General features: G+C 32.7%; 3 protein-coding genes across 7 annotated transcripts; 2 read left to right on the forward strand and 1 right to left on the reverse strand.

The window, feature by feature from the left end:
• Positions 1–449: 449 nt before the first annotated feature.
• LOC7457851 (xyloglucan O-acetyltransferase 1) lies at positions 450–2,918 on the reverse strand. Of its 4 annotated transcripts, none has more exons than XR_008059966.1 (3): positions 2,560–2,918; positions 1,111–2,461; positions 450–940 (listed from the first exon to the last, which is right to left on the reverse strand). XR_008059966.1 is itself a non-coding variant. In XM_052455385.1 (2 exons), exons 1-2 carry the CDS (start codon positions 2,783–2,785, stop codon positions 1,371–1,373), a joined length of 1,317 nt encoding a protein of 438 aa, XP_052311345.1. In that variant the 5' UTR covers positions 2,786–2,918; the 3' UTR covers positions 1,036–1,370. The 4 variants fall into 4 exon arrangements, 2 of the variants coding, with proteins under 2 accessions (XP_052311345.1, XP_002312510.1); XR_008059967.1 differs by lacking the exon at positions 450–940 and adding an exon at positions 980–1,024; XM_052455385.1 differs by lacking the exon at positions 450–940 and having other exon boundaries at positions 1,036–2,461.
• Positions 2,919–9,582: 6,664 nt separating this feature from the next.
• LOC7457852 (uncharacterized) lies at positions 9,583–13,127 on the forward strand. Its single transcript, XM_052455386.1, has 5 exons — positions 9,583–9,850; positions 9,943–10,103; positions 10,192–10,272; positions 12,557–12,680; positions 12,773–13,127. Exons 1-5 carry the CDS (start codon positions 9,695–9,697, stop codon positions 12,818–12,820), a joined length of 570 nt encoding a protein of 189 aa, XP_052311346.1. The 5' UTR covers positions 9,583–9,694; the 3' UTR covers positions 12,821–13,127.
• A 7,153-nt stretch (positions 13,128–20,280) lies between these two features.
• Positions 20,281–25,238, forward strand: LOC7471480 (nucleobase-ascorbate transporter 7). 2 transcript variants are annotated; one of them, XM_024606154.2, is made up of 15 exons: positions 20,281–20,664; positions 20,777–20,964; positions 21,420–21,517; positions 21,612–21,788; positions 21,894–21,994; positions 22,285–22,360; positions 22,450–22,509; positions 22,635–22,819; positions 23,094–23,190; positions 23,666–23,752; positions 24,073–24,131; positions 24,258–24,349; positions 24,426–24,503; positions 24,588–24,748; positions 24,845–25,238. In XM_024606154.2, exons 2-15 carry the CDS (start codon positions 20,850–20,852, stop codon positions 25,061–25,063), a joined length of 1,605 nt encoding a protein of 534 aa, XP_024461922.1. In that variant the 5' UTR covers positions 20,281–20,664; positions 20,777–20,849; the 3' UTR covers positions 25,064–25,238. The 2 variants fall into 2 exon arrangements, with proteins under 2 accessions (XP_024461922.1, XP_002311584.3); XM_002311548.4 differs by having other exon boundaries at positions 20,281–20,964.
• The last annotated feature ends 697 nt before the right edge of the window (positions 25,239–25,935 follow it).

Consider the following 25,935-nt stretch of genomic DNA (forward strand, 5'->3'; position numbering starts at 1 on the left):
TTATTTATAAAAAATATTAAATTAATCTTTTTATGTATCTTTTACATGATTTTAATATTAAAAATATAAAAAATAAACTAAAATTATATATTTTTAATTAAAAATATTTATAGAAAAAACATGTCACACTTTTTACTAAATGCACATAAATTATAAGCCGTGGGTTTCTTACAGCAAGCAGCATCATTGCCATCGATCAAATGCAGAAAGGTTCGAGATCAATTGCGGTTATTAATTTTTAAGAAAGAGATTGAGGTAGTGTTTATATATATATATATAGCATCGTGTTTTTTTTTTTAACGTTTTTTTATTATTATTATTATTTTTTAAATTATTTTAATGTCTTGTGCTAAAAATAAATTTTAAAAAAATATTTTAGTATATTTTTAAACAAAAATTACTTTAAAAAAATTATTAACAAAATTCAAACAATACGTGGCTCACTTACCGACTAAAATTAGCCTGGAGCCCAATGCTTCTTTTGATCTTTTACTCAATATTAGAGATTACTGTACAATTACTTCCCATTCTATTGTAAAATCAATTGAGAATAAAAAAGAAAAACTACGCGATTTCATGTGACCACTTAATAGTTTTGTTGACTAAAAGCAAATAAAGAATATGATTGAGAATTCATTGATATAATGAGGTCTCCATCGTCATGAACAAGCCACATGAAGAAACTTCGGATCCCTTGCATGGGGTTTTTGAGCTCAAACAAATGGAACCCCACAAAGATCAAAAGAGAATAGAGTTTCAATTTTATTTTATTTTATTGCTATGGATAATAATATTTCAATTTGACTTTTGGGAGACGGCGAGCACGCCGCCGCAGTTGTAAGCAAATAAACGTTCGAGGGAGTCTGTTTTTGAACAGCATCCGCAGTACTGCAACTTGCTTGAACCAGCATTGCCTCTTGCTTTGATCAATTCAATTCACCTAAACAGACCATAATTTTATATCATGGAAACCATTCCATACCAATAATAAGTAAATTCTTTGACTCTAAGAAATCTCCATACTCTACAGCGAAATGGGTAAAATATAAAAAATTAATTAAGCAGATAATTGAAGTGTTTCTTGAAAAAATAAAATAAAAAGAAACTTACATTTAAAATTAAAGGGGTTTAGGCAGCATCCGAACCCACACCCAAACAAATTCCTCGGCGGAAGGTTGCAAATTGTTTGGACCATGGCCATGTTCTTACGTTGACATCGTCTATACATTTTAGCCAGACCAAAGTATAGTCCAAAAAGATCATTATGGTTGGCACCATTTATCCCATCTTCTTGATCAGTCGAAACTCGAAACCAGCCACCACCCAGATAGATCGAAATTAGCATTCTTACACAATAACCTTGTCATGGCTCATTCTTCTCTTCTTGATTCATAGTCCCATTTCTTTATAACCTCAAGCAATATCTCATTCCAAGTATCTATAGGCCCAGGCAAGCACCAATGCACACAATCATTTTGCACGCGCTCAGTAACGCCATTGGCAAATGGAAATGGATGCATATATGGACCTGGGTGACCGTCTGGCCTCATTAATGACAAGCTGGTAACATCAAGTGCCTCTAATCTGAACTTTTCAAGCTGTGTAGAATTCATTTTTGCTGCTTCCACTTCTTCAACCTCAATCTGTCTCATGTCTGCATCCATTCCTTCAAGTGCTTTATCTCCCTCCTTATAAGGCTTGGTTTTTGGACAAGCACCTAACTTATCCCAGTCACCTTCGAAATGGGCAGGAGAAAAGGTAGTCACGAATGCATTAATACCATTGCTATTAGCCCCTTTCCTGTCAATTAGAGCCTTAAGTGTGGTTTTTATAGCCTTCCTCAAGACATCATAAAATCCAATCTCAGTGTGATTAAGACCAGGACAGTAATGACAACCCAGTACTTGATCGCCTTCATAATACACTGCAGGATGTAAGAACCAATGACCAATTGATAACACAATCATGTCAATTCCATTCATATCAGCAGCCCATCTCTCATCAACGTGGTCCAAATACAGCTGGTTATGATTGGGACCGGTATTGGATTTTTCCACACCTTTCACGAGAAATGGTGACCAGTAAACTGAGATGTTGATATTATGAGACTCAAAGTACCATCTACGAAACTTATTATCGTCACCATCTCGATAAACAAGATTAGGGGCAGAGGCAGAGGATAGCATGCAAAGAAGTGACTCCAATTGGTTTCTAGCCATAGAGTCACCGACAAAAGCTAAATGTTTGTTTCTAAGGAGTTGGAGGAATGTATTGGGTTCAAACCTTGGGAGCTTACAATGCTTTGGTTTCCATCTCCAGTAGAGATAACCCATGTCGGGCCTGCCGTGAGCGATGCAATTCTGTCCTTCCTTGATTGTACCACAGGCTGAGCCGTTATACAAAGGACCTCTTTTATCACGTACCCATTTGCCAGTGGTGTAGTCACAGGAAGTTTCCTCTGCTGCAATAAAGAACATAATGAAAAGCCATTGTTAGTGTCGAAGAGTAAAGCAAGATTTTCATAAATTCTTAATTAAAGAAATATTACTCGTGGTTTACTTTTGATTTTCAAGTAAATGAGTGTACCTACGAAAGGAGTGGAAGAAGAAACAGAGGAGGAGGAGGAGGTGAGAATGGGAGTGGTGATGTTGTGGAGGGGGTAAGGGTAAAAGTACAAGCGAAAGAGAACTAAAGGGATCATAGCATAAAAGGTCCAAGGAATAAGCTTCTTAGCGAGAGAGAAGGGGTGGTGGTGGTGGTGGTGGTCTTTGAATGGGCTGCCCATTCTGAAATGCTGGGGGAAGAGATGGTTTGGCCAAGTGTAGAGAGATAAGGGAGAAGAAGAAAGAGAGAGACTATGCCGTGGTGGTCTGATATGGAGCAGTCAAAGTCACGCCGAGAATCTCGTCTCCTTTTCTATTTATATTATGGCTCGGCCACCTAATTTTACGAAGCTGTATCTCTCTTCTTCATCCTCTTTTTTTTTTTTTTATATATAATTCTTCAGGCAGTTTGCACATACCTCGATTAATTTTATGGGCCCTGAAATTAACAGCCATGTAAACCTTCAGTGGCCATCATATGAGCAACCACATGGCTCGAACCTGAGACCACAAAAAAAAATAAATCTTTTGATCCCAAATTCTTACTACTGAATCATTATCTAGATGATTTTCTTCTTCGTCTCTTGAAACAAGTGGTGCTCTCTCTATTACTCCTCCGATCACCTTTCTTTTTCTTTTTCTTTTTCTTTTTCTTTCCTTGTGAATATTACCTGTTACCTTTCTTTAGTAGTCATAGTATTTGTTATTCTGATATATTTTTATCCTTTTTTTTTTTTTCCTGATCTATGGACCTTGTGGGTATTTACGGCTATTTGTTTGCCGATTGGTACATGCCCTGTGCCCTCCTCTTCTTTGTATAATTATGGGGTTTATTTTTTATTTTTTATTTTGTCTATTTAAAGCTTTTAGATTCAAATTTCCAAGTTTAATTAGAGTTGAAATATTTAGTTTAATTCTAAAATAATTTCTAGCTGTCTTTTGTTTAATATTTTTAATCACATAAATTGTAAGAGAATAATAAAAGCACAGTATAAGTTAATTAGATGACATAAAATTAACATTAACTTGTGTTATAATAATGTTACATTTTAATAATTAAAAGTAGTTATTCTTTTAACTCGTTTTTTGGCTGGACCGGAGAACGATTTTTATTTCCCAAGAAAAGAAATAGCCAAAGCATAAATGCTAAACAGATTGCATGAATGAACCAATTCGTTACTTCAAAATTATTAGCACGGGTGTTTAAAAATACGGTAATGGTTGTTTTTTTAATACCTTTTATTTTAAAAAGAATATTAATTTAAAATAAAATAAATAAACCTTATCAAAAATATTTTTAAAATATAAAAAAAATTATAATTATGGATGATATATATTAAGTTGATATTCAGGGCCAGAACGATGATGCGCGGGAGAGAATGCATCGCATCGCTTCTCCGCATTGTGATATGACCTGACCCCCTATACTTTAAAGCAAATCATAGCCATCATGTGATATCGAGATCCAGCATCGCAAGAAATACAAACAGGCTAAAAAAAAAAACCTTTATTTGACGTGACTGTGTTTTCTCTCCAATCGTCCATGTCCACATGACCTTCTCCACGTATTTTTCCAGATGTGAGTGTCAGACGATTATGAGGGGCAAGTGGCGGGGCTAGGTTTCAATTATATGTCTTGAAGCATGCACCCTCCAGCTTTTTTTCAAATGCTCTCAGCATGCTCATATATTAGTTTTTTCCTCAATAATTTTATGAGCCTGCCAAGTGCCAAGTAAAGAATGAAATATAATTTGGTGTTTTGCTTCTTTGACCTTTTGTGTATGGGAGGGAGGGAGGGAGCTCGCCCTTGACAAGTTGCCATGAATTCTAATGCGTATTGCGAGACCACGATGCTTTCACGATCTGTATTGTTAATTAGACAACGCTAGCTAAACGATGAGAATCTATTTCTGTGGCTCACGGGAGTGGACCTCTCGTCGTCGGTCTTCTTTGGCAAGTATTTATCTGTACTGTTGCCAGTAGTAATTTGCCGTGGGAAATATTCAAAAGTAAAGAGAACAATTTTTCTCCAGCTAATTGCTGCGTTGGCTAGGCTGGGAATACATGAATCAGATCCGATCTAGACATCCTGTATGTTATGTATGGTCGCATCAGAGCAAGGATAGAAGATTTAATGGCCAATATATTCCAGAGATTGAACTAACGTCCACGTGGTTCACTGACGTAGCAGCAAGGGGGTGTAGAAAAAAAATTACAACCACCCAATTAAATAGTGAAAATTGGTAAAAAAAAATTAACTGAAAATATAGAAACGAGAAAAAAAATCAATCAAACCAGTTTAAAAATCATAAAATTAACATGGTTCGGTCCTATTTTAGTTTTAGAAATTAAAACCGGATAGCCAAACCGAACTAATTATAAACTCACTTAAAAAAATATATAAATAAAAAAATATATAAACTGCTGCAGCTTTATGTTTTTACCTTCTTTTTTTTTTTTTTTTTTTTGCTGACATTTTTTTAAAAAAAAATACAAAATATTCAGAGAAGTAACTAACCTTGTTTAGTAATATAGTAAAACATGACTAAGAGATTAAAACTTTCAGTTAAAATCAAAAACAAAAATAAAAACTAAATCTAATTAAATCGAATCAACTTGGTTTGAACTGATTGTCAAAGCAGTTGATTTCATTTCCCAAAAAAGTTTCATCTTCTGATTTGATTGGAATTTTGATCCCAACCCAAACTAGACAAGAAAAATCAATCCCTGATGATAGATTGAATTAGCCAGGCAAAAAATTTCAAATTGCTAGGTCAGTGGAGTCATTTTGTTCCTATGATGGATAAAATAATCCCTTAAGTGTGTGATGAAAATTAAATTACAAGTGATTTTAGAATTTTTGACGTTGGATAAAATGTCGGTATAGATTAAATTGTTGATAAATGGCTAGTGACTATCGATATTTGCCAATATTCGCATTGCAGCAAATCCCACTATTATTAATAGTAATTCACTATACTGGCGAAAAAAAAATGTTTAGGCCATTACAGTGTTTTTTTTTAAAAAAAACAAATTCTATAATTGAGTTAAACCTTACGATAGAAAAAATTGATAATAACAAAAAAAAAATATTAGATCTAGTTAATATGAATTAATACTCGAAACTTGCTACCTAGTAAATAAGACTAGGATAACCTCGTAGAAGGATAAAATCATAAAAAAAATCAATTGTAAAAAATGACTTGAAAAAAATTAAGTCAAATTGGTATAATCTTTCAAACCAATGACCTAAAAGGTTAACAAAAAATCGATCAATAAAATTTTAATGGATAAAATTAAGAAAAAAAAGTTCAAATAAAAAAAATAAAAAACAAAAAAAATAAGAATTAAATCTGACATAAAATAAAATGAATTAAAATAATAATGGATGCAATTGAAAAAATAATTTAATCAAGAGAATAATATAAAATGTTGAGGGATCCAATTAAAAAGATTCAACTAGGAGAATGATTGGAAAAATTAATAAAAAAATAAGGACTAAACATGAAAGGTAAAAAAACCAAACGAGGGTTAAGTTGAAAGAAAATTCTAAATCTATGGATTATTTAAAATATAAGAAAAAAAATAAAAAAACATGGATCAAAATATGAAATAAAAATATTTGAAGGACTGATTTAAAAATATAAAATGAAAGGCTCTAAAATCGAGGAGGAGAGATGAAAGAAGAAAGAATAAAAGAAACGGTTACTAAAGCAAAACCCGATATTTTTTTTCCATGCACACTACCCAGGAATGAAGGCGACGCCGTGAGGATTAAAACGTTGTCGTGAAAGCCTGAGTTTGGTTGCCGAAAGATGTTGTACACATCATCCAAAAAGCGCGAGAGCACCCACGTTCGTCCGCGTGAATGACACGCACCAACGATTTTTTAAAATTAATAAATGTTTTATATATATATATATATATATATATATCTGAATACTAAATTATTTCTAATCAACTTAATAATTAAAAAAAAAAAACCTTAACCCAAAGCAAAGATAATTTTAGTTCAAGGACAGTGTGATCATTTTAATGTTAAAAACAACGCTGCCTGTCGGTGATTAATTTTTCACTCTAAGAATATACTAGTCATTGTGTTGTGTAAAAAACAATAAAAAAATTATTGTAGCCCGCTCCCACGACCAGTTATGCTTGGTTCTAGGAGTGAAATCATCATTTAATTATTTCATTCTATAGCAGGGATAAATCTACGTGTGCAGGAACAAAGGAGCCTTTTTAGTTTCTTTTAATTTGTTCCACGGAACACAGATCACGCGGGAGATTATAAGACAACGAAATCTACAAGAATAAATGTTTTTATAATGTTATGCCCCTACAAGGCTGTAAATAGCAGCAAGCCAGGCGCTGCTTCTTGAATAATGGACAAACAATGCACCATGCCGAGACAGAAAAGGAAGCCAGCTAAGTTGTCGCAAGAGAAATGATGCTCAAGGGGCCATTATATTGCACCCACCTTTCATGGTCAGAGGAAGTGAATGGCTATGAATGATGGTGTCGTTCATTATTTTTAAAAAATAAATGAATTAACACAGTAATAAAAAAAATCTGCTGAAATAATATTTTTTTATTTGTGATGGTTCAGAATCGTGATATATATTAAATATTATACTTCTAAATTATAATAAATAATTAATATTATGATTGAAAAATATAATTTTAATTCATATCACGATTTTTCTTCACTGTGAAATCAATTAATTGCTGTTTCAACATTAATTATCATCTATTTGAACGGAGTTGAGTGCGAGCTGCCGGTTTTTATCCCGTTTATATTCAAAGAAATTTTTCAAAGCTTGTTGTAGAAGCTGTTATAGGCTGTGTTTGCTTCTCGAAAACTGATTTTTAGGAAATTATTTTTTAAATTTTATTGTGTTTGTTTGTTATTAGAAAAGTTAGTCAATGAAAAATATTTTCCGGTCAACAGAAAACACTTTTCAGTCAAAGAAAAAATTGGCTTGATTTCTAGGAAAGTGTTTTCCTTTTATTTTGGGTGGAAAATAATTTCTAAAAGTTGTGAAAAATTTAGAAATGTCATATTATTTGTTGATTATATCAAATTTGGTCCTCAAACTTTTGATTGTTGTATATATTTTGTTTTGAATATTTGTTTTTTAATTTAATCCCTTAGAATTTAATTTTTATATTAATTTTGATCCTTATTTTTATAATTGTTATTTGCTTTTCCCTTGTTATTTTTTAATTGAAATTTTTAATTTATCAAATTTGGTTCTCATTCTTTTGATTGTTACTTATTTTATTTGAAATAATTTATTAAATGTTAATTATTATTATTTTAATTTCTTCATCTTTCAATTTTTTTATTTTTTAGATCTGATCTCTATTATTTTGATTATTATTTATTTTATTTGAGATAATTTATGAAATTATATATTTTTTAAATTTCATTCCCATTTAACCTTTTAATTTATAAAATTTGTTCCTCGTTATTTTAATAAACTTAAAAAAAATAAAACATTAATAAGTTATTTTCAGCTCAATTTTCATGACATAACCAAACATTGAAAAGTATTTTCTAACTTATTTTTCATTATACTACCAAACATCAAAAAATAATTTAATTTTTTAGAATTTATTTTTATGAAATAAACTACTTTTCAATATAAACATACGGCATAATGCAGGCATCCATTGTATCAACAACATGGATCAAAAGTCAAGCTATTTGACACCAAGAGGTTTGCTCCCTCTGTGGTCTCAGGTTCGAGCCCTGTGGTTGCTCATATGATGGCCACTGGAGGCTTACATGGTCGTTAACTTCAAGGCCCGTGGGATTAGTCGAGGTGCGCGCAAGCTGGGCCGGACACCCACGTTAAACTAAAAAAACTAAAAAAAAAAAAAGTCAAGCTATTTTAATGGAGTCACATGCTGCCTCTAAGAAGTCTAAAACATTACAAAAAAAAAATTATAACACGTGTAATCATTAATGAAAAGAATTGTTATAACGGCTAACGACTTGACATTCAAAAAATTTCACTGTGGTTTCTTTAAACACAATAAACGAATGAGTATGTCTTTGTAAAAGTTTATTGTTAAGTTGCTGTGTTCAGTTAATATGATATTTACTAAATATTATTTTTTATAAAATATGACACGTGATCAAATGAAAATATATTATTTTATTTAAAAAATTTCAAACAATATTATTCTGTAAAAGTTTTCATTACTGTGATAATTTATAAAAAAAATCCTAAAAAAATTGTACAGTGAAAGCTACCGAACCTCGAACAAGGGAGCTTGATCATGGGAACCGCGAATTCCATGCCCCAACTGAAGTTGACCTCAATGTATTTTCTTATTATCAACTGAGTTTTAATTTTTTCTACTTAATTATTTTTATTTCAAGTATAATAAATATTAAACAATATCATTTTTTAATCCGTTGACTAGATTATGTGTAATTTGCATGTGTTTAAAAGTGTTTTTTTTTTATTAAGAGTCAAAATAAGCTCTAATCTATCATATTAGGAGAGGAACTAGATTTATATTTTAAAGCATATTTGAACTTATTTTGAGATCTTCAATGAAAACATTTAGCCAATAGTGTAAATTATACTGAATATTTAATTATTAATTATTATTTATGATAAATGAATTGGGAGATGTATTCATTTTATTTAAGAATGAAATTAAAAAAAAATTAAAATATCTGAAACTCAAATGATAATAGAATATTAAGTTAGAATTAAATTGAGGTTTTCTTAAAACAAATAATTTTTTTAAAAGTGTAATTGGTATTGTAATAATAATTGTTTTTTAAAGTTTTTTTTAATATATATATATATATATATTTAAATTATTTTTAACATTAACACATCAAAATAATATAAAAATATTAAAAAATTAAAATTAATTTTTTTTTTTCAAAAACATCTCTTAATTTAATTAATCAGGATTGAACACCCAGCCCACACAATAAATGGGGCTTTCAGGCCATACGAACCCACTGAATCCCAGCTCTCAAACATAACCCCAAAAAATAAAAAGAAAGAAAAGCCGGGCGAAAGCAAGCGAAGCTGAATCAAGAGCAGGAACAATAGACAGCAGGCATGGCCATGGAAGGTAGCAACATCATCAGCAGCAGCAGCAGCAGCAGCAGCGAGGACTTTGCGGTGGGCTGCTTGCTCTCTATCAAAACTACCTTAGGCGAAGAATTCGACGGACAAGTCATGACTTTCGACCGCCCCTCCAACATTCTCGTTCTTCATATCCTTAACTTTAATCTTTCTTTATATTTCTTTTAAATATCAGTACTTTTGTGTTTTTTTGTTTGGGATTTCTTGACTCTTTTGTTTCACAAGAGGGATCGAAACATGGGCCGAAGAGAAACATAAGGTTTTTGAAAGCAAATTATATCAAGGAGTTTTCTTTTGTGGGTCAAGCTGAGGACCCACTTGACATCAAGAAGTGTTATATTGATCTCCATAGTCTTCAAGCCAGGGAGGAACTGGCTTTAAGGTGATTTTCATTGTAACCCATCTGGGGGTTTGTGGTTCTTGTCTCTTTCAAGTTTTGTGGGAAACGCTTGATTGGACTGGGTTTGCAGGCAAGCAGAAGCAGATGCTGAGAGGATTGGAGTGGGAGTTACTGCTGAGGCGCAGAGCATTTTTGATGCCTTGTCTAAGACGTATGTGCCCTTATTCTTATTCCTCTGGGGTTATATCTTGTTGCTAGCAAGTGTATTTTGTTTCTAATTTTTTTCTTGTTCATTGAATTCACGTAGTTTCTCACACGCAAATCGTTATAATCTGGAATGATTTTTGAGTTTTAACATATAATGTAAGAGATTGTACATGTCCTTCTGGCAATATGATAATAGAATACGTACTTGTAAGTTGGTAAGAAAGCTTATTACCTGTTAATTGTTATATTAGTAGAAATTATCACGGATAGTCTTGATTTATGCTTTAGATTGTTTTTTCGTGCAATGCTCTTTGTTGGACTCCTTGTATGCTTTTGCTTTCTGAAGCTGCAATAGATTCGTTATTGATGAAGCATTAATGTACTGGAAGGTTGTTTATATAGATTCACATAGTTTATTCTTAGCGGAATTCTTTTATTTGATACAGAGAAGGAAACATCTGAGGGTGAGAAATAAAGTGCATATTTAGGGGCCTGAAAGGTTAGAAATTTGCATTATTGTTATTGATATTTGATTGTTGAGCATTGGGAGATGTAGCCTACGGCACAATGCTGCATGGCCTAGGCTGGAGCTGAACAAGGGTTACTGGTGATAATATGAAACAGAAAATGCTAAAAGATGAGACGTGCTTGGATAGCTCAAATGAACTGAAGGAATGGTGTGATAGGACTGATTCAGCATTGACAGAGGATGGTTATTTTTACTCACTGATGAATTAATTGAGTGATTTTCGAATAGGGACTGGCTAAAGAAATTTGACTCATGTATTTTTTAGTTGGCTGGGATCTGCTATATTGGGATTGTGGAGGCTTTGAACTGATGCAAAATATGTAAGTTGCCTAGGGTCTGAATATGGTTGAAGGATAACTAAGTCTGGGAGCAAAGCATAGATGCTTTGAAAGAGATTAAACTGCAGGATTTCTAGGAAAACTGCTAAAAATGGATTTAGGATTTCCTTTGATTGGTTAATTAGAAGAGAAGGATTTGAAAATTATGTACGAGTTAGGGACATTGTTTGTGCAATGTGGAGTTCAGATGGTGATAAGAGAGATCAAAGAGCTCTGGATGATATTGGCGTCAGTTCTCTTCTCACATGCAGTCCATCTTAATTGCTAGTTTTGTTTACAGTGTTTGGCTCTTGTGGTATCAAATGTTTCTCCTTGTTATAATTCTTCCCTTTCTTCACTCACAAATTTTTCTTTTATCCAAAAAATTCGTTTGTATCAAATGAAATTGACTGCTAAAAAGTTGGATAAGCTATCCTACAGAACCACTGGTTTAAGTAATGGTGAACCATGCTTGAATTATGAACCTGTATCTTTACAAGTCATTAATTGATATGAAAACTGAAGGGGAAGCAATTGTGAAAGAAGAAAGGGGCATTTGACTGCTAGAAGATGTGACAGATTAGGGATTTTGACTGGAATTAAGAAATTATAACACTTTTGTTTTAATTAGTCTTTTATTCTTATATTCATTCAGATGATATGCTGTTTATGTTTAGCTGAGGTAAGGAATCCATGTAAAGACTTTTGCCTCGTTGTCCCACCTGTTTAGCTGATTACTGGTTCCCATGAATCAGAGTTGTCTGTGCCGTGAAAGATGATTGATTCCTCTCACTTTATCCCTCCTGCTCTGTGGATCGCTACTGGATTCACTACTGATTTGGACCAGCTGCATGTTTTTCTTGAGTGATTTATTTGTTTATACCTGTGGACTCTTATTTATTAAATGAACTTAATAATATGGATGCACTAGATTTGGAGACTGATGTCAGCAATGGACTATTCCTGGATCTATGAGTGAGCATTTTAGAGAGCCAATAATGAATTACCGCTGACATTAACTGTAACTTCTCATGCCAGGCAGCATATTCTTTTTCACTATAAATTTCCTTGGTTAAAATATCTATACGTTTTGGGATTCAGGCATTGCTGTTGTTGCAGTGACTTCACAGGTTTTTGGACGTAAGCAACAGCATGCATATAGTAACATTTGCTGTGCACCTGTAAACTACCATTTGACTTCCACAGTCTTGCGTGCATGGACAATACGCCGATTCTTTTGTTTTTGCTTGTGTGTGTATTGACACGTATTCTTGATTGAATAAGCTTCTGAGAGATTCTTCATTGCCTTTGTCTTGTTGTGTCATTTAAATTTTGGCTATGAATTATTGTCAAGTTGCAATATTATATATTTTTATGCAAATTGTAATTAGATCACATGAAGTGACTAATTTTGCGAGTGGCGTCAATGTATATATAACCAGGCTTCCAGTTCGCTGGGACAAAACAGTCATAGTTGTTATGAATGAAGTGCGTGTTGGTAGTCCATACCTAGCTGAATGTGTCAGTGGAGGAACTCCTGCTGCTAATGACCGGGTGAAGAAAGTGGTAAGACACTGAACAGGGCACAAAATTTTGTGTTATTTTGAGAAATTTGAGTAGAAAAAGAAAATGATTTGTTCATGTATGCCCCTTTGCAGCTCGAGCTCGAGAGGAAGAGGTTGCAAGCTCGTGGTGCAAGTCGGTGAAGATTTTACTTCTCATCCCGCGACTGCCTGGGAAGCACCTTGTGGAATGGATTATTATGGGTACCTACCGGACTGCGGTACAGCCATCTCTGGGAAAAGCATAATTCCATAAGCTAAGACGATTCTAATTTTATTGATAAGGGAATTTTAGTTTTCACCTAGAAATTAACTTGTAGCAATTCTTTCACTGTGCTCCAACTGGCAATTTAATTGTATCATTATACATCAGGTGTTCTGCGGTAAAGCATGGGTAAGTTATCCCGGTTTCTTTAGCAATAAAAGTTAAGTGCATGCTGCAATATCCTCAGCTGTGTGTGAAATAAGTCTGCTGCCAACTATCACTGAATACTCAGTCATTTTCTTCACAGTCGTCATTATTGAGCTACTACCATATAGTTTTACCTGTAAATTTGTTTTTAAGGTGTGGTGATCGGGCGTTTGATATTTTATTATTAGGTTGAAAGAAAGACGGCCCAGTGCTTTCTTTGTAGTAGTTTCTATCTACAATTATGTAGAGTGGAGACCTGTCTCAATCAGGGTTATTTAACGGGATTCCTTGTCTGTTAAGAAAGTAGAATGTGATTGGTAGAGAGCATTCTTGTTAAACCTAGGCTAATTAGACCGAAACCCGACACCTAGACCCGGAGACTTGGTTCGGTTTCTATTTAAACTGGCTAAAACATTGATCTGTTTAGGTTAAATTCGGATGATATGATACTGTATTGACTAACCTGGATGAGTGGTCGTATCTAGGAGTAGGGATAAATCTTTTTGAAAATAAAATAGCATATACTAGTTGTTTGAATTAATCAAACACAATCATATTTAAAATAAAACGACAAGATAATCACATTACAATCTGAAAGCACTTGAGTCTTCAGGATGGCAATGAATACTTATGGGTTGAGTCTTTTACCATAACCCGAACCCAAAATAATTATAATTATTTAAAAGGTTTCGGGGTATTTATATCCCCAATGTAACTTTAATTCAAATGCAATAATTCATAATTATTTAGTATATAATTAACTGGTTATACATGTAATTTTTCAAACTATGAATTTTTTTCTTCAGGTTTTAATGAACCTGATCGAATCTAAAAAAATTATAATAGTTATTTGAGATAGTATTATCGAGTTGGATAAAATTATTATCTCTAGTTAATCTTGTTAAAAAAAAAAAAAAAATTACTTGAAAAAGGGTAGAAAAATATTTTGCAAGCCAAGAGATGGCTCTTATTTCTAAAGTTGTGTGGGAAGTAAAGGATTAAAAGAGTGCGTTCAAAACTATTTTTCTGTGCATTTTAAAAATGCATTTGATTTATAAAAGAATTAAATCTATTTTTTTAGTGTTTTTTAATGATTATAATGTGTTAATGATAAAAATAAAAAAATTATTTTAATATATTTAAAATTAAAACTATTTTTTAAAAAAAAAACAGCAACACAATTCCAAATATTACCTAATCATCGTTGGCTTGTAGGTATTTGTAGGAGACACGGCAAAACGAGAACTTATTAAAGTTTGAAAAATTCTCGAAATTGAACCTACAACCAGTCGGTCATTTAACTCTTAAAAATGAATTCATCCCTGCTTTTTTTGCAAAAAAGAAGAAAAAAACGGTGAGTTGCAATTCCTCTTGTTTCTGTAAATGTCAATGGGGCATGGCACCTCCCTGACTTGCTCCCTCCCGTATCATGCATGCTCTAATGGGCTGCCTCCTTCTCTTTTCTCTCTCTCTCTCTTTTTTTATGTGCAAAATGACGGACCTGTTTAGCGAACAAAGAGCGTATTTAGCAGTGTGGTTGCGGGTGCTTTTCAAAGAACGTGTTTGACAGTGTGGTTGCGGGTGCTTTTCAAAGAACGTGTTTGACAGTGTGGTTGCGGGTGCTTTTCAAATAGTTTTTCGTGCCAAAATACATGTCAATGATGTTTTTTTATTTTTTAAAAATCATTTTTAACATCAGCACATCAAAACGATCCAAAAAATACAAACCATATTTAATTTTAGCAACAAATAAAAAAAAATTCAAAATTTGACAAAACACAGTTACAAATACAATGCCAAACAGTCCCAAAATTTCGCTTTAGGCCGGACCGAGAAAGACCTCTAACCATATCATTTCCCAAAGGCAAAAAGCCTCAGCAATTAGGCGCAGTAGTCAAAGGGAGAGAGAGCGTCGTGTCTCACGATCATTTTCACCATGCTGCGTTGTTCTTCCTTTACTAGACACCATGCATGTCATTGCTTCTTTTATTTTTCATTTCGGTGATTCAACTTTATTTCTTTATTATTTCATCTCTGTAATTGATGTTGATATCATTTTATGTGTTAAAATTTGTTTTTTTTATGCTATATATCATGTATGCGAAGTTCTTAAGAATATTCTGGTGTTTAATAAAAAATAAATTTCACTAAATAGAATTTTAGTTTAATAAAAGAAATTAAAGAACGAGTACCGAAAAACAAAAACAAAAACATAGCCTTTATTATTTTCGATATTGTTGGGATATTGATTTGTCTATCCTTGTTTATTTATCGAACCATTCTCACGTTTATTTTATTTGTAAATCTTGCATTCTCACATGCCCTTCTATATTTATATTCTCTACCATATATCATTAATTCTGCCATTTTTTATATGAAAATGCACCTTAAATCACTAAAAGGAAATGTAATTTTTAAAAGCTATAAAAATGAAGAATTAAACTTAAAAAAAAACTTGTAAAAGAAGATTTAAATATACAAAGACATAGAAGAGTGGATTATATCTACACATGCAAAGAAGTGTGTTCAAATACAAAGAAGTCATTGCGTTTTAATTATATTTTTGAAAATCTTTCAATTTATTTTTAGTATTTTTTTATTGTTTCGGTATTTTAATATTAAAAATAAATTTTAAAAAATAATAAATATATTATTTTAATATACTTTTAAATGAAAATCGCTTTAAAAATAACTTTTACAATACTCACAAACAATGAGAAATATGAAATGGTAATGACGAGTCTATAGTTTTTAGACTCGGTTCGGTCTAAAGTTTAGATTCTAGATTTTGACCGGGTCGTTTGAGTTAATTTTTTTTAATTAAAACAATATTATTTTAATAAAAAAATAAAAATTAAGTTTTGAATCCATCAAACCATAGCAGGTTTCAAAACAATATAGTATTAAAACTACGTCTACTATGGAAAGATAGATAATTGAATGGTGAAAGCAAATTGGCGAATAACATCTGACATGTGTGACATGGATGGTGACATATCAGTACGTGTAAAGATTCGTTTGGGCATTCCATTGTTATTAAAACAATAAATATGTTTTTTTCTTAAAAAAATAAATTGAGAAGTTTATTTGAAGTCATTTCATCCACTTTTTTTTTTTTTTTTTAATGTTTAAGACCAAACGACTATATAGTATTCTATTGACAAAATTGAGTTTAATACAAGGAAACTAATCGACGGAGGATGAAGTTGTAAGACAAAATAAAGTACAAGGATAGATTATCAAGATTTTGAAAGTTGGACTCTTTGAACGAGTGTGGAGGCTGAGGAGTTAATCAAAGTTCCTGCTATTTTTAGGGTTTCTGTGCAGAGGATGCTTTTTGATCTCCTTTGCTTTTTCTAAAGTTGATGCATCCATGTCTATTTATTTATTTGATAATCACGTCTTAAGGGTGGAGGGAGGAAGGTGAGGCTGCTTTTGTACGCGAGGCAGGGATTCCTTCCCGTTTTAAATTTGTTTAGGACCTTTAGGTGGGGTCGTAAAATGGCGTCCACCATGAAAATTCCCAACTTTAGCTCAACGGCAATGACCGGTGCTGCGCCGGAGTGAAACGGATATTTGAAATTTAAAAGAATAGTAGTTGTTGTTTTTTGAAATATTTTTATTTAAAAATATATTAAAATAATAATTTTTAAAATTTATTTTTTATATCAATATATTAAAACCATCTAAAAATATAAAAAATTAATTTACTTAACTCTGATTTGAAACGCAATACTAAATAATAGCGCTTTTTGAAAATAAGGTTGCATCCCAAGTCAGGAGTTCTTACCTTTCTTTCTACTTTTTTTTATTTTTTTATCATAATGCGTTATGTGATTTTGTCCATTATGCTTTAATTGCGCAAGTAATATTTGTTCACTAATTGATTATTTTGCTAGTTAAAGGGATTTTGAACATTTTTTACGTGTCAATATCATTTTTTTAGTTAAAATACACTTTCTTTTTCTCTGCTAATATAAATAGTTTATTGATAGCTGTGAGTTTTATAATTAATTACTTTATGTACTGGAGATAAATTTTCTTCTTTTTTATTATAAAAAAAAAAGCTAAAAGCCAGTACTAAACACTGGAATCCTAAAATCATCTTTTTTTTTACTTATTGATATGAGTTCATTTGAATCAATTTTAAACCCAATCATAACATGATTTGACTTTTTTAAGACTTGGATTTTCATGTTGAAAAACTAAAATCTCAAACGTTTGATTTAAGTTTTAAAATAATTTTTAATATCAACATATAGTTAGAGAGATTGAAAAGTTATTTTAGTTATCACAGAGGTTAAGTTTCAATAATGATTGTTATAAATAGAGTTTCAGTCAAAACATATCATAGGTCATTGATAATTTTTCAAAATTCAAAATATGTAAATAACAAGTTATTTAGTGTTTTGGATATTAGTTAATTAATATATTGGTAAAAACTTCATTACGAACAAAAATAGTTTCAATTGGGAGACTGAAAAACCCTCCGATAATAAAGTCAATATATATGAGAAAGACAATAAATATCTTAAAAGTGCTTTAAATTCAAGAAATAAAAATATTTATTCTTGAATTTTAAGTGAGTTAATGCTCTGAAATCTATAAGATTTTATCTTATGAGATGAAAAAGTTATACACTCTTACTTAAATGGTTCAAGAGTTATTTATATTCCTTGAACCTTGTCGTTTTCAAATAAAAAAATAATTAAAAAATCTTTTGTTTTTAGTGATATTAACAAGAGACAAATATTCCTTGATGGAAAAGGTAAAGTTGACCAAGACTAGAGGGGTATATTAATAGTTTAACATACTGAAGGGGTGTCAATTCTAATAAAAAAATAAGGTTTTTTTTATCCAAATGATCAATATTTAATTCAATCTACAAATTTGCGAGATATGTATGGCATGTACTTTTTGTAAAGGACACTATTTAACTTTCGTTTTACAAATATTCTTCATGTTGTATTCTCTGAGAAATTATAAATAATTTTTTTTGAAGGAAATATATTAACCTCCGTCGTATGTTACGATAAAAATATTATGATAAAGTTATTATATATTGAGAGATTAATTATCAGCCGTTCATGACTTTTTTTAATATATATTTCTTAAAACAATTTATAACCTATATATATGATATTTAACGGTTAAATTAATTATATGTATATAATATATGATATAAGATAGGCGGTCAATTAAAATGACTATCATTTTATGAGAAGTTTGCATGCAGGGGATCGAGGCACGTAAGCATAGGTCGAGGAGCCATCGCCCCTGGGCTCCCAAATGTTTTTTTTTTTTTTAAATCACGTACTCTAGTCTCTGATTTTTAGGCATATATTCATTAATTCTAGACCTTATTAAGCCCTTTTTTTACCCAATAATCAATTCCACCCTCCCCAACTGTTTGTAAGTTTGCATGACAACTGAAAAGGCATACGATGTATCCATAGATAATGTATCTTTACCCTGCAGCATAAGCAGATAATAAAGCACAGCATATATATTTCATGTGGCATATGTAGAATTACCAGCAGCTAGATATATAACACAGCAACATGATTGGGAATTATTGCATGCACGAAGGAATGAATGTTTGTGTGTACAGAGAGGGAGAGAGATGAGGTCAATTTTGACTTCCAAATTAAGGCCTGTCCATATATAAGCACCCACCTGATGAACCAGAAGCAAGAAATTAACGACAGAGAGAGGTACTGCAGAACAGAAAACTGGGTTGGCGTAGACGTTTGACAAATACTCGAAGCTAGGGAAAGAGAGACTAATCACCATCGGTCTTACAAAATCCGATATTCCTTTCCTGGCAACAACATAAATAATGTTATCTATCTCTACTGTGCATAATCCCTTGCTTTATTTTGAAGAAATTGCCCACACAATATTATACGTATAGCAGTACTCATTGCAGTGCATACACGTCCCCTTTGGATTTCTCCCATCACTACGATGAGTACGTAGCAGTATATTATTTTGCCTATATAGGGAGTAATTAATAAATTATCAAGCTGGAAAGTAACTAGCAGGAGTAACACAAGAACAAGGAAAGTATAACCACTCAAAGATCATAAAGATTTATCAACTTCTGCTCCGAATCTGATCTGTCTAGTAGTTTAATTAATACCCTCCTCAATCTTTTAGTTGATATAATAATATATAATTCTGCTTTCTAGCTAGAGGATCATTACTACTAGGGTAAATTCCTTTTTTCTCTTTTCTTTTCCTCCTAATGCTCGACTTCTAACCTTTGTAACATACAATTTCTCAATCTTACCCTTTTAGTTTCCAAGATATTCTTGTGTTACCCTAACCATTAAATATAGGAAATTTTAAATTTAGTTTTCAAGTGTGTTTTTTCGATGATAACTTTTGCAAATAGGGATGGTAATGGATGCGCATGTATTTGTTATTGTTTTATCCATCCCTAAATTTAAAATAATTATTCAAACTCAAACCTAAATGAGTATATGAATTTTTAATATATATTTGAATCAATCCCGATTAAATTTTGAGAACAAAAATGCTATAATTTAAAACTATTTAGTACATAAATAACTTGGTATGCATGCAATTTTTTCAAACTTTGAATCTATTTACTTATCTAGAGCTAGTCGGGTGAACTTATATCCATGCTCATCTCCAAACTGAATATTTTGTCCATTGGTTTTATCTTTACCCGATCTGGTCTATAAAATTTATATCCATTCAGGTCATTTTGGGTTTTTATCCATTATATTCAAATATAATTACTATAATTTTTTAACTTTTTTATTAGCTATCCAATAGTAAAAGGTGAAATATTTGAAAATTCTTAGAACAATATATATAGAAGTGGAATTGAAAAATCTTAGACTATGAACATTGAAGTGGAAGATTAATGAATCTATAAGATAGTTAGAAGTAACTTAAAAAAAAAAAAAGAGTCGACATATAGGTGCCCATTTGATAAAATACGAAGAGAGGTGAGTTTTCTTTAATAGTCATGTAGTAGTGAAAAAAGGATGAAACTGAAACTTCTTAAAAAATTATAGGGGTAATATTAAGAAATTTTAAAATATAAAGAGCAGGAGTGTAACATTCAATGAATATTGTAAAGGATATTTTACACAAATAACAAACTTGGTGAAGAAGTTACTGGATGCAACCAGGCTGTGATCTCTAGAGAGAGAAAATAGACCCAACGTAAAATAAAAATAAAAAGCAATGAGAGTAAAGAGAAGAGAGCTTGAGGGGGGCAGATTCCTTTGGTTTGCGCAGAGAGGGAGAGGGAGGTGTATGTTTTGGTTTCTTTCTCACTTTGGGAGAGACTACCTTTTGCTTTTTTGCTCTCTTTCTTTTTCTCTGCCTTCATTCACACTCACCTTTATTACGTTGCTTGCTCACCAGGTGGACAGCTTGGTTCTTTTCTTGGTTGTCGTACTACGCTATATATAGCACCACCATGTTTCTTACTGCAGTTCCTTGTACCTTTTCTTTCTGCTAATTTCACTGCTCCAACCCTGTTTTCTCTTGCTAATTAGTACAACTATCATTTCACTCACCTTTCCTTTGAATCAGGGTTTGGCCTCTTATCTTATTAGCTGGTTTTCTGGGTTTTCTTTCTTTCTTTTTTTTGTTCGTTTTGGGAGATTGTGACATCTGGGTTTTAGTGGTTTGTTATTTGTTGTTAGGGTTTTACTATATATATTTTTGTGAGAGATTTGGGATAGAAGGAGCAAAAGGATCAGCAAAGAGAGAAAGGACATGGCAGGAGGTGGAGGACCCGCGCCACCACCAAAGCAGGAAGAGCTGCAGCCACATCCTGTTAAGGATCAGCTTCCAAATATTGCTTACTGCATTACTAGCCCTCCTCCTTGGCGTCAGTCTCTCTTTTATTTCTTTCTTTTTTTTGTATATTATGGAATATTACATTTTTATATATATTTAGTAGCCCATTGCTATGCATGTTATCACCCCATTTGATGCTTCTGTTTACACTTCCCCTGTTTTCCTTGTTACCACCTTTTAAATTTTCCTATTCCTGTTTATAAATCCCATGTTTTCTGGTTCCCGTGTTGTTTTATTTGGTCATTATTGTTCTTTTTTATTTGAATCATTTTTGGGTGCTTCATGACTGGTTCAATTGTTCTGAGTGCAAAATCAGTTAATCTCTACATTCTGAGCATTGGGGTTTCTAGTTTTCTTTTGCTTGTACTGGCATTTGTTGTAGTTTTTATGAATTTGATAGAATCCATTTAATTTGCATGTTTATTTGTTTTTCCCTCCGTTTGTTTCTTGATTTGATGATACTTGGGTTTGTTTCCAAAAATGCAGCTGAGGCAATTCTACTTGGCTTCCAACATTACTTGGTCATGCTTGGGACAACAGTGCTCATACCCACTACTCTTGTTCCTCAGATGGGGGGCAGAAATGTAAGCGATTCTGCTCTTTGATGCTTATTGTTTCTGTTATATCAGTTCTGATGTATTTGTTTCTAAATTTATGTGAATTCCTTACTGTTTTCAGGAGGAAAAGGCGAAGATGATTCAAACATTGCTATTCGTGGCTGGATTAAATACGTTTTTGCAAACATTGTTTGGTACTCGCCTGCCTGCTGTTATTGGAGGTTCCTATAGCTATTTGCCTACTACCATTTCGATTGTCTTGGCTGGTCGATACAGTGCCATTGTGGATCCTGTCGAGGTTAGTACCTTTGATTTTTCCCTTGCGTAGATACGGCCTTACTAAACTTTTTGTACATTGAACATGATATATATGATTCTTATTCAACTATCTTTTGCGTTGCAGAAATTTGAAAAGATAATGCGTGGAATTCAAGGTGCCCTCATTGTTGCCTCAACTCTTCAGATTGTTGTTGGCTTCAGTGGCCTTTGGAGAAATGTTGCAAGGTTTTATAAATTCTTGTTATTGTTATTTAAAATCATTACCAGTTGTTTTTTGCAGCGTTCTAATTGAAGTTCACTCTGTTGGACTGCTCTCCTCTCTCATCTAGTTATGTTTTTGTTTTACTTGATTTAGTTCTGAATTGTAATGACTTGGGCATGATATACTAACTTGATTTGCAAATAATTATCAGATTCTATAATTGGGAAAGTCAGTATGGCTTGGTTATACCGAAGAAGTTTCTCAAAATAACATCAATCACTTTACGTTTTGTGCTTCTCTTATACTTGGCCAGGTTCTTGAGTCCATTATCTACCGTTCCTTTGGTTGCTCTATCTGGATTTGGGCTTTATGAATTTGGTTTCCCCTTGGTATGTATTTAAGCTCCGTTCCTCCTCTTTTTGTCTTGTTTAAAACTGCTACTAGCATTCATTAATGACTTCGGCTTTGGGATTTCTAGCTTGCAAAATGTGTGGAGATTGGACTGCCACAGATCATCTTTCTTTTAATATTCTCTCAGGTATAAATCCCTATGTGCTGTGCATTTAAGTGCATTAGAGGACTTTAATGAGAACATCAATGTTTTGGGCTTACTTCTTGGAAGTTGTGTATATTTGAGTAAATAATCTTTGACTACTTTTGCAGTACATGCCCCATTTGATACGAGGGGAGAGGGCTGTATTTGATCGGTTTGCTGTTATATTCTCTGTGGTCATTGTGTGGATTTATGCTCACCTCCTTACTGTCAGTGGGGCATATAAGAATGCAGGACCCACAACCCAAACTAGCTGCCGAACTGACCGAGCAGGAATTATAGGTGCTTCTCCTTGGTAAGGCTCTTACAGAATCTTCATTTAACCTGAACATACCTTGACGTAACATCAAAATTAACTATATGGATGAGTAACTAGGGTTTTTCCTGTAAGCGACTAATTACAGTGTTCAATTGTAATCAAAAGGATATTCCCTTAAAGTCACAGCTCTGATTATTGGCTTCAGTATATGTTAGTATGATATGAGTAGATGAATAAAAGGTCAAAATGTAGTATAATTTTCTGTGCTCACCGATCCTCATAGTTGTTTGTATAATGTTGTTTGGTGTAGGATAAGAGTTCCATACCCTTTCCAATGGGGAGCTCCTACTTTTGATGCCGGAGAGGCTTTTGCAATGATGGCTACTTCATTTGTTGCACTAGTAGAGGTTGGTTGCTTTTGGCTAGCTATGACTCAGATGCATTACTAAATATGAATTGGTGCCTTCTCCATTTAGTGTTCCAAATTTCTTTCATTCCTTCAGCTCATGCTTATGGAATCGAACCCAACAAATTTTAAAGCAGGCAGTTTCTCTTCTATTAAATAATTAGATTGCCTCAAATATATATGTTATTTCCCCCCGCATGTTTTAAAAAATTTGGAATCACCTTACGTCTGCCTCTTGTTGAACACTAGGAGAAAACCTCTGTTTAACTTGAGTTTTTTACTCCGTGAAATGTTTAACTTGACTACGACACCTTGTTAGGACTTGACAGCTTTTCTTGATTCATTATCTATGAAATTTACTTGCTCATTTTCCACTTTCTGTGGTCAAACAGTCAACCGGTACCTTCATTGCTGTATCTTGATTCATAATCTGTGAAATTTACTCGCTCATTTTTCACTCTGTACTGTTCAAACAGTCCACTGGTGCCTTCATTGCTGTATCTAGGTATGCAAGTGCAACTCCAGTTCCACCTTCCATACTTAGCCGTGGTGTTGGTTGGCAGGTATAGCTTTTATGTTTTGCTATAAACTTTGCAGTGTACTTATTTCACACGTACACAAACAGAAAATATAGAGGGTACAGTTCTCTTTTAATCAAATTTCTATTGATAGTCAATCAAGCTCAAATTTTTACGTGCCCTTTCATATTTTGAACGTACTATACAAGTTGAAACTAAATGATATGACAGTATGATACGATCTCACTGAATTTTCCATGGCTGAAGCTGGACACTCTTTGTAACTGCAATCTGATTGGTTGGCTGGGTGATTTTCCGAAGTGTTTTAACCCTTTTTTTTATTATCTCTTTCATGTTGATCTCAGGGAGTTGGAATTCTCTTTTCCGGCATATTTGGAACTGGGAGTGGATCATCAGTATCTGTGTAAGATTCATGCGTAGAATCCTCCTTTTCTTTGAACTGAAAAGGCTTTTTAATCTCCCAGCAAATTTGGTCCTTTTCTATTTCTCCCTTGTACTGGAATCAGAAACTTGCTTCGGTGAACTGCAGTGAAAATGCTGGATTGTTGGCATTGACACGTGTTGGAAGTCGAAGGGTTGTTCAAATATCAGCAGGGTTCATGATTTTCTTTTCCATTCTTGGTGAGTGAATCATGTAACTCTCTCTCTCTCTCTCTCTATTAAAAGTACAACACTGCTTACTTGCTGTTCCCTGCAGGAAAATTTGGAGCTGTTTTTGCTTCAATTCCAGCTCCAATTATTGCAGCTTTATATTGCCTTTTCTTTGCCTACGTTGGTATGTCCTATTGAATTTTTTGATTTCTTACCACATAATCCAGTTCAAGGCCAAGAAATCACAGTTCTTTCATCACATGAACAGGTTCAGCAGGTCTCAGTATCCTCCAGTTCTGCAACCTAAACAGCTTCAAAACGAAGTTTATTCTTGGGTTCTCTGTTTTCATGGGCCTTTCAATACCACAATACTTCAATGAGTACACAGCAATTCATGGTTATGGCCCAGTCCACACTGGTGCAAGATGGGTAACTGCTTATGACTCTCTCCCTCTAATCAGATTTTTTGACCAATTTTGTCCCGTTCATTGACGAAGAAGCTCATGATATTGTATCTTCTGACAGTTCAATGACATGATCAACGTGCCATTCTCATCAGAACCTTTTGTTGCTGGCTTCTTGGCAATGTTCTTGGATGTCACGTTGCATAAAAAAGACACAACAACCAGGAAGGACAGAGGGATGCACTGGTGGGACAGGTTCCGGTCATTCAAGACAGACACAAGAAGTGAAGAATTTTATTCCCTGCCTTTCAATCTCAACAAGTTCTTCCCGTCAGTGTGATCTTCCGACATCTAATTTTGAACTTATATTTGTGGCTCTCATGCCCTCGCATGTCTCGTTTTGGGCACTACACTACTAGATGAACCTTTTCTCCTCATTTCAGATCAACAAAACAAGTAAACTTCGTGGTATAAATGTATGTATAATTATTGTTTAATTCTTTACTTTTCTTCTAGCTGTCATGTTTCTTCTTAGATCTCAAATTGTTGTAGTAGAGCTTGGTTAGCATTCAGTACTACTCGGGTTGGGTATTCAACCCGCACCCAACCTGGTATTTTTATTATCTTCTATTTTTTTTGTTAGTATAAATAATTATTACAAACCTTATAAACCAAAAATAATTTTTTAATCTTCACTTATTGACTAAATTTTATTTAATAAATAAAAAAAATCCTTTTCCTTAATTTTTTAAATATATAATAACAATTATTACAATTTTATTTTTTAATTTTATTCAATTCATTCAAATATGGGCATTATAACCAAGTGGATATTTTTTAGTCTTTGAAATTAAAAGAACTCACTGGATAAATTTTAAATTTTAAAAGGCACTCACTCAATAAAAATAAAAATAAAAATACATACACTCAAATCTAAAATAAATTAATAAATCAATAAATATACATGTGGTCAACACATCAACAATTTAATGATTATGTAAGCATGTACTTAACAGAATCTAATAAAAACACTTGATTAAAAAAAATTAAAAGTTCACACATTTAAATAATAAAAATATAAATTGATATACTCGAATAAAAAAATTAAAAAGGTATACATACCAAAAATATCATTAACTCCATGTTTTGATGCATTTTGAGAAAATAAATTGAAAGATGGTTTTGCATGATGGTCGGCAAGCTAACAGAAGC

This window comes from Populus trichocarpa, chromosome 8 (assembly GCF_000002775.5).
Source record: "Populus trichocarpa isolate Nisqually-1 chromosome 8, P.trichocarpa_v4.1, whole genome shotgun sequence".
Taxonomy (NCBI): Eukaryota; Viridiplantae; Streptophyta; class Magnoliopsida; order Malpighiales; family Salicaceae; genus Populus; species Populus trichocarpa.